The 14,953-nt window shown below is 37.7% G+C and overlaps 1 protein-coding gene and 1 long non-coding RNA gene across 2 annotated transcripts in view; one reads left to right on the plus strand and one right to left on the minus strand.

Annotated features, from left to right (window-relative positions):
- Positions 1-2,538, plus strand: part of LOC144636250 (exportin-5-like) — a 35,345-nt gene extending 32,807 nt beyond the window's left edge. The window contains exons 36-38 of the mRNA XM_078495409.1: positions 1-54; positions 403-492; positions 1,364-2,538. The exon at positions 1-54 is cut by the window's left edge and continues 12 nt beyond it. Coding sequence (XP_078351535.1) covers positions 1-54; positions 403-492; positions 1,364-1,513 — 294 coding nt within the window. The 3' untranslated portion in view covers positions 1,514-2,538. The remainder of the gene's footprint in view (positions 55-402; positions 493-1,363) is intronic.
- A 2,838-nt stretch (positions 2,539-5,376) lies between these two features.
- LOC144636622 (uncharacterized) lies at positions 5,377-8,446 on the minus strand. The gene is made up of 3 exons (XR_013567575.1): positions 8,324-8,446; positions 5,922-5,991; positions 5,377-5,525 (listed from the first exon to the last, which is right to left on the minus strand). It is a non-coding gene; the product is annotated as an uncharacterized LOC144636622 (long non-coding RNA).
- Positions 8,447-14,953: the final 6,507 nt, after the last annotated feature.

A 14,953-nucleotide genomic window follows, 5' to 3' on the forward strand; every position in this document is an offset into this window, starting at 1 on the left:
TCTTCTCTACAGCAAGTTCTCCTTCAAACAAACTGCTCCCTGGAGGATTTACATGTATGTCTTGTGGTTGATATGTCTTGTGAACATGCTATGACTGAAGACTTTTCAGAAAGTTTTTATTGGCATTTTGTATCTGAAAGGTGTAAACTGTAGGAATAAGTGTCATCTCGTTTTAGTTTCCTGTCTTTTTTCAAACTGGAATTTGAAACAACTGGACAGTTTTTTGGGGGGTCGACATTTTGCTTAATGAAGGATTTCGACTTCAGCACAGGGCTTTCACCAGTGGAAACAAGCTTTCAAGTGCAGTGCGATAACAACTCGATCACACTGGTTCCATCTTAATTTGCCCGACCATGGATTACTACTGATGCCTGACTTACAGGGTTTCAATTTATTTTGCAGGCTTTTGAAGCTTCTTGTTTTGAAGGCAGAGAAGTTCCGGAAAAGAGAAAAAAAGAGCAGTTTAGAAAATTGGTGTCTGGAATTGTAGGGGTGAGGATTATTAGAAATGTTATTATTTTTACACATTGTTGCCGCAATGTTTGTGTCTCTCACTGGGGCACAAAAATGGCTGCCGTAGAAATGTACATTCAGAAAAGTACATTCTACTATTTATATCATTCGCTTTCACTTACAATCATTTTAGACATCGCTTCTTAATTATTATTATGCCTGGAAATTGCAAAAGAAAGCTGTAAAAATATCCCTTTTGTGACTGTTGAGCAACACTTACATCTGGGACATCACAAATTTCAAAATGCTTTATCTCCTATATGAAGTACTAAATGGATACCAAAATTTGCATAGGGTTTTATGTTCTTTTTGTCTAGAACTTTCGGAAAGAATAGCTTTGTAGAATTAAAGCCAGGTTTTACAAGGGCAATTTTTATGTGACAAATATATTTGATCCTGTAGATGACACAACAATTATCTGTCGGCAGTCCAAAGATTAGTGAGCCAGTAATGATCTTGGACAGCAGAGATACGTGCGCACAGTGCCCAGTTGGAGACTGGGGACTACATATGCTGGTGCAATATTTGCCATTTTTTTGTGACGAGTCGTCTACACGAGCTTTTTTCGCATGTCACAACTTAAATTTGTCACATAAAAGCTTTCACGCCAGCTATTCAGCAAATATATTTGGCACAAAAATTGGGCAATTTTTCTCATCTACACGAGAAAATAAAATTGTCACAAAAACTGCTCGTGTAAACTAGCCTTGAAAAAAAAAACAACGTTTTATTAGGAACTTTTTAATAGGTTTGATCTTAATGGTCACTAGCACCACACTTAGTTTACTTTGGCTTGCAATAATTTTGGCACGGAAAACCATGCGTATTAATGTCCATTGTTATTCCACAGAAACACATTGGTGAATTGTTCAAGAATGAAATCAAGATTAAAGATCTTCCCGCAATTCAGATTCGTGTCAAACCAGAACCAAAAGGCACTGAAGACCTGACAGGACTCGCTGAACTATTTGATCCGTCTAGGAGCTCAGAAATACCATAGACACCATTGCAACAAAGTGAAACAATCCTAACAACAAGTTGTTAAATCTAAAGAAAATGTTGTTAAACAAAACGAAACACAAAGTATTTAGTATTGTGTAAAGATTTTCAGTCAGCTGTACCAAAGTTTATAATACTCCATCACATAGTTCATTGCTTTGTACGTATTTGATATTGCCACATTGCCTCAGATTATTGCTGTAGTTATTTCATAGCAAGTTGTTGAGTTTTATGTTTCCGTTGGTTTCAAAATCACATAAGAAGCTTGACACAAGCAAAAAAAAGAGATCACAATGAAAAAGTTGTTCAATAGAGGTGGTTAATGGCCTTCGTTTTCTTTGTTACCCCGACTCAAAACGTTTTGCTTTTTCTTAGCGTTTTCTTTGCTCTCTCTTTTCTTGCTTGGATACTCCCAGAAACACGTGCACCTCTATACAAGTCATGTTTTTAGGATGTTTACCCACGAACCCAGACAAAAAAGAGTTGGGAAAGTTGTTAAAACATGTCCTATTAGAGAGTTTCGAATTCAATTTAGCAATCCCCATTCCTGTACTGCTGTAGGACCCCCCGTGCCCCCCAATCATTGTTGGTCCCTCACTTTACAACCTTGCGTGTGTAAGTTCGCTTTTCGCTCAACATTGAATAGAGGAGGGGAGGGGAAGAACAGAAAAGCAAAACTTCCCATGACTTTTGTCAGGGGTTGCAGATTGATTGTATGTCCAATCTTGTGCACTGGAACTTTGAATGTATCTTACATACATACATACATACATACTTTATTTAACGTGGAAAAAAGTACACACTTAGCTGTTAGCTAGTTTACAGGTGCTCCACGATTAAAAGTTTAGTATTTACAAAAGTATTTACATCAAAACAAAGGGTATAAAAGTATTACATCAGACTATTTTAAAATGGTTAAAAAAAAAAAAAAAAAAAAAAAAAAAAAGAAACAAACAAACAAACAAACAACAACACCATCTAGCTAAATTAAGATTCCTAAAAAATATATATATATAAATATAAAAATCCTATCTAAAAGCGATAAAATATAATTATTAAACATTGAAATCAGTTTGTCTAATCTTTTTCAAAAAGTCCTTTGAGCCTGCCATGGAACGAATATCACGAGGTAGCATGTTCCAGTGCTTTGCTGCAGCATAACGCGACGACTTAAGACCATATCTGGTAGTGTTTACTTTAGGTATGGAAAGATTAAAATTACCGCGAAGATTGTACGCTGTTCTCTTTTCAGTTATAAGATTTTTGAAGCTGGATGGTGCCCTGCCTTGAATAATATTGTTCACAGTCAATAACATATCTTGAGTGCGACGATTTTCTAAGGTTGATTTTGATCCGATACGCCGCAAGAGCGCTTCGTACGACGAGGTCTTGTCGCTGTACACAAATCTCAAGGCCCTCGCATTTGTTCTTTCCAGTTTTTCTATATTTCTTCTTCCACAGTGATACCAAACTTGAAACTCTTGGTTATTTTTTGCTAGAGAGACAATGACTCATTGTAGATCATTGTATAGGTGGTTACCCTCTTTTGTACTTTGCATCCCAAATGAGCAAAGACTTCACTTAGAATAATTTTAGATGGCTTAGTGTGTCGAAATGTAACTCGCATGGAAATTCTCGTCTTTTTTTTATTTCGCTATATTTCATCCGACATTGAAATTTTCTAGAGCACGCAATGCCTTTTTGGCTGGTTGGGAATACATATGTTGCTTGTGTTTTCTTGACTGACTGAGACTTCATAGAAAAATACCCTAACCAAAAATAGTAAGATTTCATGTTGAAACTGTTTTAAAGACAGAAAAATCCATTTAGGTTGATATTTGACAATTGGTTTCTTTGAAAACTGTGAGTAAAAAAAAACAACTTGTCACATATGAAGTTCTGGAGAATACGTAGTGAATATTCTTTCACTAGAGTATCTTGGGCAATTTTCTTAATTTTTTAACCATCTTGTACCTTTGAGGAATATGGCTTCTCTAGATGGGTTCTCTCTCCAACTCAGTTTTGTATTTCTTTGGGGGGGGGGGGGGGAGGGGATGTTGAACTTGGGAGTCATTAACAATTTCTGTCAATAATCCTTCAAAGTCAAGGTATATAAGCGCTGTTTTTTATCGCAGGTAATCGAGTTCCAGCAATGTCCCACTTGAACTGTTCCTTCAGGGATTTGACTTAAATACGCTTGCGTGTTGCCGAACGCATTTTAAGGGTCCCGAAGATTTTGCAATGTGTAGTTTCAAATACAGTAACAGTCAGAAACATTTATTCCCAACACCACGCTTTATTGATTGTTTTTCTTAAATCTAACTACAACAGTTGTTGAGTTAATCAGTTAACTTCAGAGCTCTTTTGACAGGAAACCATTTTTGCATAAAATTGATTCAAGAGGCATGGAGACAGTTCTTATCACTGCACCAAGATATAACCCATGGCTTTGATGTGTTTGTCTCCATTATCTGGTGAGTGTGTCGCCTCGTTTCCACACGTGTTGGAGTCATCATGTGCCCCTCCTGTACCAAACCCGATTCTGGAATCACAGGAGTGGCAGTGATTTTCTTGGTTACCAAGGAAACCGATCCTTGCTTTAGAATGTGAACTACGAACCACTGCATTGAACCCTTCCTTGTTACAGTTGGGCTGTAAGGAGGCCTGAGAACCAATCAGCGTCTTCCACGTGTTACGGCCCAGTGAGGTGGCGCGGTATTGCCCGTCAGCGATCAGTGAGTACAGAGAGTCGGCCTGCTTGTTGATGACAATGAAGTTGATCTGTTGGCCGATCTTCATACCAAGACAAATCTTGGTGAAGGGTGTGCTCCAGTAGCTCGGTAACTTGGTCTCTTGTGTGTCAAACCCAGTCTTGCCTCCTGCAAGGTTATAGGTATTTCTGTCGCTCCATAAATGGGAATCGAAATGAAAAGTTCTCTGAAATAAAAAAAGGAAAATTTAATTTTCAATTTGATGAAATGTGCGCGCTAACTAGCTGTGCTGGGAATAGGTCTGTACCTTGTTTCCATCAATTTTCATGACTGGCGTCCATCCTCCATCTCCACATCCAAAGTTTTCCATGTGACAGTAAACAGGAATATTTTGTGAGCCAAACATCAGCGTTAACACTTTTGACGACCTGTTTGGGAAAGGATAGAATTGAGCTACAATCATTGACAAGTGTTGACACATAATCAATTTAGGCCCTATTTTATTGTTATTTGGACTAATTTCATCCTTTTGCCCCACTTTTCCACCCCCCCCCCCCTTCCCCCTATCAATGTTGTAGGTTGTTTCTAGTAGCCCATTGCTACAATTTTACAGCATTGGATGGGGGGGGAAGGGGGGTATTTTAGCAGACAGTCCTGAAATTTGAAAACTAGTGGTAAATTTGCCAAAATCAAACCAGAGCGAAGTCAATGTGTCAACTACTCTTGTCGAAGATTGTAGTCAGTTCATATTTAGACAAAATGTATTCTATCGAGAAGATATTGCAGACGATAGATCACGATACGGTATTTTAATTTACCACAAAAGTTAAACTATTTTTTACCCCCATTAAAACATTTCAACATTTCAACATTCCAATGCCAAAAACTTACTTGTGTTTGGTAAACAATTTCTTACAAGAAGAAGCGGGAACGGCTGTAAAGAAAATAACACAGGTTTAAACATGGTTAAAAACTCGTGTCTAAATATAAGTTGTGAATTGCTCCTGAAAAAACTACTGTAAGAATGGCGTTTATTCAAATTGCTAGGATTTCCCAAACATAGGATTTGCTCCGTGGGATTTTAGATTAGTGCCAGAGCATTAAATCTGCTAATACTATCTGCCAGTTGTCTGCTCTCACCTTCAGCAGTAGTCTCCTTTTTAATTTCTTCTACCATGTTCTGGAGCTCGTCGAGTTGCATTTTCATGTCCTTCAATAGAGCCTTGATCTGTTTGCAACATCTAGTCCTTTTTGCGTAAACAGCTGAGCTTAGAACAATCAACACCAACAACGACAAACAACCTGAAAGTGAGAAGAGAAAAGAATACATCGTGAGTGTTTTGGGGTCGCTCAAACATATTTTCACAATCTTACAATCGCAGAATTATCTAGTAATGATATTTGCCAGAAACTTCAAGCACTCTTTTTGACAATTTCTAAAATAGTTTGTAAGACATGTTACACGTGACATGGCACACAATTTGTATGTGATCTTTGTTTGGTGAAAAAAGAAACAGCGAAAAAATGAAAGCTGCTAGTGTCGGTTCCAAAAGAATATGTTTACATGGAACCGGTCAGAAAACCGGTCGCAATACCTGAACCTGCTCTATTGCAAACTTTAAGGAGAATAGGAACGTTGTTCCAACTTCCACAGTAGATTACGGTAATAAAGAAACTATTAATTTTCTTTTTACCCACCTTTCATATTTTTGAAGCAAATGTACCAATGTCAACTCACAGGTGGCGTCTAAACTCGAGTGATAAAAACCTGGCACAAAACGAATGTTTGTTTAGTACCAATTTTGACTTTAGCTCCACAGTGAAAAATTAATAAAGTCCGTCTCAACTGATCCTACTTGGCTTTCTCGTCGTAAATCGAAATTTGAAATAATTGCTAACCTGACCATCGTGTTGAAATTGGAAAGCTAAATTCTATGAATAATCTTCAGTTTTTGTCTTGCTACGGTTGCAAGGGGGTTGTAGGTCAGGGTAAGACCTTTAAGTTTCCAATAGGCCTTATTCGTATTCTCGGTATTGGACTGGAACTAGCTTGCAATGGAGGCTAATGCGGGTAATCTTTTCAAATGCAAATGACATGAAGCTCATTTTAATGATATTCCCCCGCATGAGCCCCCATTGCAAGCTAGTTCCATTCCAATACCGAGAATACGAATAGGGTCTATTAAAATATCTCCCTCAACCTCTTACATAAAATAAGAAACTCTCTATAAATAACTAAAACAGTGTAAAAGGATTATGGACCAATACAGTAACCTTAAGTTTGTTTGATGGCAATTTTTTTTATGAATTATTTTGTGTTTATCTAATGCTCACTTTTGTTTTCATGATACGCTTATCATGTATCTATCTTGGACCATGCGCTATTGGTGTTGTAACACATTATTAATATAATATATATATTAGCTCCACCTCTATTTTCTGGTTCTTAAATTTTGTGAAAATACTCTCATTGAAAATTCATAGCCGAAATAAATCGTCAACTTCAATCGCAGAAATTGGGCTTCGAAACCCTGTCTTTACCATAGACCAAAAGGTAAGATTTGAGCCCACGATAAAATGGTAAAAAGTAACTCGGTCAGCGATCAGCTTCAAAAAGCACATGACCTCGATGAGGTGAACACCTGAGCCCCCGATATGGTGATGTGATACTAGTCAGCGGATACCTTGTTTTATCAGCTGCCAATTGATCATAACATGGATGTCCAATATCAAACATACAAGCCGGCGTTAGCGTTCGTAGGGGTATAATAAGATGGTTTCCCCTTCCTCCCGCTCGGGTTGCTTTGGGACTCCTGTCTACCTCCCCGAGAGTCTGTAGGTGCGGGCGCGCGTACGCTCAATCGATCACCAAAATTTTTTCGGTTTCATGGGTTTACCAAATTTTCTTACCCATGGTGCTCTGCTGGCGCGCCTGCTTTTTTCTAGTTATCATGCTTATCTGCAATAGATTAAGTTTCTCAATGCTCGCAAAATCAAGTCTGCTTTTCCTTTTAGCGAAGATAAGTGTTAAAGTATAACCGTTACAAAGTATATACATTCTGATATGTTCTCTGCTGTTTAATTGTATTTTAGCCGCTCTTTGATGCCCTTTTATTCTGCAAAATCAAGTCATTGACCACATGGTCTACAATATCAGTTAATGAATAAAAACTCTGCACATTATTAGCTTTAATTGCTGGATTTTCCCAAAGAAAATTTTGTAAATTATTACGCTTTCACGCAGCTACTTTGACTCCAGTCCATTACTCGTTTACAAAGTTATAGCCAGTGTCTAAAATAGGATGGCTACATTTCATTTGGCAGTCGGTGGGCATTTTCCAAGATAGAGACAACTGCATTGAATTTTCTCGCTTTTAAAATATTTGTATTTTAGTCATGTTTCTTTTAAATCTGACCAAAATTGATAAGACTACAATTTGTTGTAGATAATAGTAATAAAGTTTTGTCCTCATTCCTTTTTAAAATTAGGTTTTATCGGTCTGAAAGGGGGTACCTCGATGACACTAAACAGTTAAACCGGTGATGGCTTGTTACTTTTCTATCACTGACGACGACAATTATTTCTATTATTTTTTAACTCTTCCTGCATTATTTGGATCAACTACTGACATCATGCTCTTCAAGGAAGAATTTTGCTTTCTGCTCTTGTCACTAACGATCACGAACTCGCGAGAAAGCGACCACGGTAGACTGCTAAACTTCACACTAGTTTTCCCAAAAGGTTTTCTTGGTAACTTTTGTCTTAAAAAAAAAACGTTTCACCCATCGCCAAATTAAATCGATCGGGTGGGATTTCTGCAAAAGTATGGTTTGAAGTTTCATTAGAGAAAAGTTGGTTCAGCGCGGATAATCGTTTACTCAACACATTTTATCCGCGCCGGGCTAGTATTTCGTGAATTCGTACCAATTTTATCCGCGCGGACGCATACCGTTTTTACCCGAACCGTGCCAAAAATATTTTGTCGTGCAAATGGACCTTTAAACGCGACGTTTTTAAAAGATGTTACCGTTAACAGCTTAAGAGTTCTGCTTCGGAATTTAAAAGTACAGTCAAACGTTCTTTAAGTCATGTAACCTACCTTGCTTGTTATGCCTGCTTGTTTTTTCACCTCGCTTCACAAACCAGCAACTCCAGTGTGAAGAAGAACTGCTAAGTATTTGTCGTTTTATACCACTGACAACGACCTTTTTTCGACGTCCGTGATTAAACTCATGAATACTAAACGAAAGTATTTTTGGTTTTTGACATCCTGTTTGCGTTTCACAGGATGAACATTTTTCATGAAACTGTTTGTCTCTTGGAAATATTTTGTTATCACCAATCAATAAACCATTCTTCCAGCTGTAGATTGCCGTTAACAAAATTTGCCCCCTCCCCCTCCCCCCCCCAAAAAATAATAACTGCTGAGCATTTACGAGGAATATTTTTTTGCCGGGTCGGCACCTTCACCTTGCTTCACAAACCAGCAATTCCAGTGTGTAGAACTGCTAAGTGTGAGTCGTTTTATAGCTCTGACAATGACCTTCTTTCGACATCCGTGATTTAACACATGAATTCATAAAAGCAAACTCATCCTGGCGACAAAGAATTCACTTACTTCTTTGTCGCCAGGATGAGTTTGCTTTTATTTTGACGTTTTTAAAAAATAATTCTCATCCTGTTTGCGTTTCCAGGATGAAAATGTTTTTCCTGAAACTGTTGGTCTCGCCTTTTTTCAGACCGGATCCATTTGGATCATTTTGGAACCGCTCAAGTGTAAACATAACCTTAACAAAGACACTAGCAAGTTTCAGTTTTTCACTGTTTTTTTTTTCTTTCGCCAAAGATCATGTAAAGATTGTGTGCCATGTCGCGTATAACATGTCTGACTAACTTTATATGGAAATTGTCACATAGCCGTGCTTGAAGTTTCTGCTAAAGATCATGTCTAGAAAATTATGCCATTGTTAAATTGTGAAAAACAAAACTCACGATGTATTCACTTTCAGGTTGTCTGTCGTTGTTGGTGTTGATTGTACTAAGCTCAGATGTTTACCCGGCCCGACCCGTTAGCTCAGAAGTTGGTAGAGCACCGGACTACCGTGCGGGAGGTCTCGGGTTCGAGTCCCAGACCGGATCAACACTCAGGGTCTTAAAATAGCTGAGGAGAATAAATATGCTGCCTTTGCAATAACATCTGCAAATGGTGAGATATTCTATAAGGACGATAAACCGTAGGCCCCGTCTCCTGTATCTCCAGTGTTACAAATTTTTGCAAACAGGAAGCAACAGTTAATTTTTTTTACAAAATAGCACAAAAATACCTCTGAATGCTTCAAAATACTTTCAAAACAGCTTCAAAACAGTTTCAAAACACAGTTGGTTTGGTAAGGGTGGTCAGCAGGGACGTAAAAGAATCCACACACTTATCGTAAAGAGTAAGGGCATGGAGTTCCCGGTGTTGTGGTCTGGTCTTTGCCCGTTGTACTGTGCTTACTGTGAAATTCTCGGATCGAGATATTAGCTGTATAAGCTACTCTACAAATCCGAGATAAAGAAAAGTGATGTATTTATGTACGAGAAGAGGACTGAATGTTGCCAACAGATCAAGACCGGCGCTAGTGCAGGGGATGAAAATGCAACTCGACGAACTCCAGAACACGGTAGAAAAAATTAAAACCAAGACTACTACTTAAGGTGAGAGCAGATAGAATTAGCAGATTTATTTTTCTGACACTAATCTAAAAACTCACGGAACAAATACTATGTTTTCAGGCTATTAAACTATGAAAATACCAAGAAATTTTTTGAAAGGGGAAATATTCAGAATGAGAAGTCAGAGGGAAAAATTGAACTTATTTCGACACGTTTCGAGCTCTGGAAGCGACTAAGCCCGCCTCACCCCTCCCTACCTTGTCTTTATTATTATGCATGGTAAACATCGTATAATAAAAAGACGCAAATTTGCTTCAAATTGCACGCTAGAAAATGAGTGCGAGAAATTAGAAACGAAACTACTACTGAAGCGTACGGTACTCATAAACCCCTTTGATGAAGGAGGTTTAAGTGGCAGTTTCTCTTAAAGCGGTCCATTGCATTTCGGGTTCGGAAAAAAGTTTTCCCTCAAACTTTGCCCAGTGAACTATCTTAGGTTGTAAGTAAATGCAACGACTTTAGTTTTTGGAAATACGTTAAAATATATATTTTTAGAGCTCTCAACAGTGAAGGCTGCAAAAGGCCTAATTTTGAGCTTGGCCAGAACGAGAAATTTCATAAGTTGACGAGCTCGGCGTTCAAAAACAACCAAACGCACCAAATTATTATTATTATTTCTAAGTTGAGTGGTCCTTCAAAGGTTGGAAACGCATGTTAATTTTGATACATTTTGATTTACGGGTCCGTGAAAATTTAAATATCAGCAACCGTTAGATCGCTTTTTGTAAACATGCAAAAGTATGGTGTCTTCGCCGGCCTTTATTTCACGAGTCCAGACCAGACCATTCTAAATTCCACCTAAATCCTACTAAACAGATGTTAGGAAGCATAGAAAAATAAAAATACCTTGCACTTTTTATCTTCCTTTGCCACAGCGACTTCGAACATTTCGTGCTTATGCGAGTATTCCATACACATTATGCAAATGAGCTTACTTACTCGCATAAGCACGAAATTTTCGAAGTCGCTGTGGCAAAGGAAGATAAAAAGTGCAAGGTATATTTATATTTCTATGCTTCCTAACATCTGTTTAGTAGGATTCAGTTGGAATTTAGAATGGTCTTGTCTGGACTCGTGAAATAAAGGCCGGCGAAGACACCATACTTTTGCATGTTTACAAAAAGCGATCTAACGGTTGCTGATATTTAAATTTTCACGGACCCGTAAATCAAAATGTATCAAAATTAACATGCGTTTCCAACTTTTGAAGGACCACTCAACTTAGGAATAATAATAATAATTTGGTGCGTTTGGTTGTTTTTGAGCGGCGAGCTCGTCAACTTATGAAATTTCTCGTTCTGACCAAGCTCAAAATTAGGCCTTTTGCAGCCTTCACTGTTGAGAGCTCTAAAAATATATTTTAACGTATTTCTAAAAACTAAAGTCGTTGCATTTACTTACAACCTAATATAGTTCACTGGGCAAAGTTTGAGGGAAAACTTTTTTCCGAACCCGAAATGCAATGGACCGCTTTAAGAGAAAGTGCCACTTAAATTGGATAAGGAGCATTTCCGTTCATCTCTCTCGCCGGTCGATCAATTTTGGCTTGAGAATCTGCATTCAAAATCGTTGTATCAAAGTTTTGTGGCTAAGGTATCCAGTAAGCAAACTGCTATGAAGAAATAAGACACCTTTCGTCTTGACTGAGAGAAGATCTAACTACTGCCTTTTAAATCAACTCTTTACACAAAACTACGAGAATTCTAATATAAATTACTCAACAAAATAATATATACAAATGACATGCTATTCAAATTTAGGGAAGTTGACTCTCCTTTGTGTTATTTCTGTGAAGATGAGCCTAAAAATGTTTAGAACACTTCTTTTTTACTGCTTTCTGGAAAGAGGTAAACCTCTTGTTAACTCTCAGGGTATGTTGTTCAGGTCGTTTAATATTAGAGATATTCTTTTTGGGGTCCTTGACACAGTCAGTAATGAAATTCTACTTAGTTATATTGTCCTAGAAAGCAAAAACTTTATTTATCGCAATAAAATAAATGAGACTTCTCTCTCACTTACATTATTAAGCGAAAAAAATTAAAAAGAATATTTCAAATACATGTATAACGTTATATATCCAAACAATAACAAATTACAACTTCCTTATAATAAATGGAATCCTTTTCTTCATCTAGTAGAACAGTAGCTTTCTAAAACCTTGTAAATATTTTGGTCAGTTTTTTTTCTTAGCATATTGTAATGTAGTGTAACGTAGTGTCGTGTATGTAAAAATTTTAATAAAATACAAAAAAACTCCAGTGTGTAGAAGAACTGCTAAGTGTTAGTCGTTTTATACCACTAACAAAGACCTTTTTATCGACTTCCGTGATGAAACACATGAATACTAAACGAAAGTTGTTTTAGCGTTATTAAGAAGAGAACTCGCATCCTGTTTGCGTTTAAAGGATGACCCTTTTTTTCATGAAACTGTCGGTATCTTGGAAACAGGCTTTGGTAGATTGTGCTAGCATAATTTTAAGCATAATTTAGCAAAACGAGCATTATTTTAAGCTTTTTATTTCAGTTTAGCACTGCTAGCATGATCCGAGCTTTTATGCGTTAAAAACAAAAAAAAATGTCATAGTTCTAGAATAATTCAGTTTGTAGCAGAGCTTCCTCGTGCGCCGAAGGTAAGCAAATGGGAATCCATTGAAGAAAAATTTTGGGAGTCGCGTACGCACGGATTAGGCCTGGGGACGAGGTTGCCGTCCGTGGCTAATAAAGAAACAGCAAATAATGCTCGCAGGGCAAGACAAAACATAGACAACGGGTAAAACTTCTCAGCAACACTACACATTAAACCTCGATGCGTCTTTACGCAAAAAATGTGGCTCTCGTCCGATCGCTACACGGTTAAAATTTAATTTTATTGGTCTCTGGTCGCATTTTTTCGTAGCCGTAACAAACAATTGACCTAATCTTCTATCGACTGGATAATGTGGACGTTTCAGTTTGATCTAAATGAAGTTATGGTATGAAAACGCAGGAACCTTTGTTGCGCGGTGTTCACTGTGTAGGCTGAATGAAATTTGCGAAAAGGGGGGGAATATTTGTCTCTTTTGTATAAAGCAAAACGATAAGAGGATCGCAAAACTATTTTCTATTAACTCTTAGTTAATTTTTACGAGGCCGTGAGTTGTTCTGCCTCAAGAATGTTATTTTCGTTGCACCGTAAGACATTCATTTTATTGATGATCGTTTTAAATTTGTCTTGCATCTATGAGCTAGCGTATACATTAAAGCTATGACCGCATATTTATCAGAATGGAAACAATGTTAACTCCAGTGAAAATTAAATAAATGGTGAGCTCCGCTTTTAAGCTTGCCTAAATCTAAACATTATTCTATTTCTGTATTGTTTCTGGAAGATATTGAGGTCTGTGCTAAGGCCCATGGTCAAATATGGTCCGGCAGACTCCAGGTCACTGTGCATATCTGAGAGACTGAGACTCTCCTCAGGCCACCACGCTTATGGCTCGGCGGCAAAGATGGCGTCGTCCTCGAGTACATTCCCCTTCCAGCACTTCCTATGCCGTACCGAGAGCTTCAATCCCTAGAGAACGTGTAAGTTACGTTTTGACCCGGATTCAGAACCCAGAAACGGTTGATTTGGATATCATTTGCTACTCATTTGGCTTTTCGAGGTGCGCACATGCGAGACTGGAAGGTGGACGACATGAATGTTCATTTAAGTTAAAATTGATAGAGTTAACTGAGCTACTTCTGATATTTTTTTTCCTTAAAATCTAAGTAGCATAATTTCGGTGACAGAAAGCATAATTTGCAAAAAGTAGCATAATTTTGGCATAATTTCTAAAAAATATGAGCACTGCTAAAAGCAAAAATGCACTTTTTTCGAGCACAATCTACCAAAACCTAAAACGTTAGAATCACCTTGCCTCAGTGACAATACCACGTGAAAGTACTGCTCAGTAGCTTTCTTTTGAATGGTCACACATAAGAGTTGTTGTGTTGATGTACATTGTTATTGCACAGAAACACATTGGTGAATTATTCAAGAACAAAATCAAGATTAAAGATCTTCCCGCAATTCAGATTCGTGTCAAACCAGAACCGAAAGGAACTGAAGACCTGACAGGACTCGCTGAACTTTTTGATCCGTCTAGGAGCTCAGAGATACCATGATTCAAACAAAGTAAAACAATCCTCACAGCAAATTGTTTGATCTAAAACAATTGTCAGGAAGAAAAAACACAAAATTTTAACTGTCTTTTTCATTAAACAGCACCAAAGGTGGTAGCACTCCATTACACAGTACGTGTTTAGTATTGTAGCATTGTCTCAAAAGATTTTTGTAGTTTTTTTGTAGTAATAAAAGTCACACTTTATTTGCGCTACTGTGTTTTTTGTTCCCAACACCCTTCCAAAAGCTCACCCTTACCACCAAAAATACTAACCCTAATCCTAACCGTAAATTAACCTTGTCTGTGTGTGTTCTTGGTTTCAGTAGGGGCTGTAAAAAAACTTTGCTTATTCCCTTTACCGCGCTTTATAGGTTTTACGACACATTTTTATCGAAATCTAATCGCAACAACTGTCAAAGCATCTTGAAAAGAGATAATGTTTTGGCATGAAATGGCTTCAATGTTCATCCAAACCAGTACCTTCCGACAAACTATAAAACACCCTGGAATCAGCGCTTTAGCAGGCATTTTGTTCGTTGCCAAGGATGCTTATTCGTGCCTAAGATTGTTGCCGGAAAGGAAATTTTACTGACAGAATTGAAGCTGCATGAAAGGTTGAGGCTACTGAATAGTTTAGTTTGTACATCGAGAGATTCCTTTGTAAAGGTGTACACCGATAAAAAGAACGCGGCATTTTAACAACGTTCCCAAGGTATTTTTGTCACTTTGACACCACATGTGATCTGGTGAAATATTGCCCTTTAGAATAATCGGCACGAAGAGGAGATAACGAGAGCAAAGAATGCGACAAAATAGAGATAGTGTATGACTGAGGTAAAACTTATGCATAGACTGAATAGGAGACGGGA

This window comes from Oculina patagonica, chromosome 13 (genome assembly GCF_052425735.1).
Source record: "Oculina patagonica isolate OP01 chromosome 13, crgOcupat, whole genome shotgun sequence".
Taxonomy (NCBI): Eukaryota; Metazoa; Cnidaria; class Anthozoa; order Scleractinia; family Oculinidae; genus Oculina; species Oculina patagonica.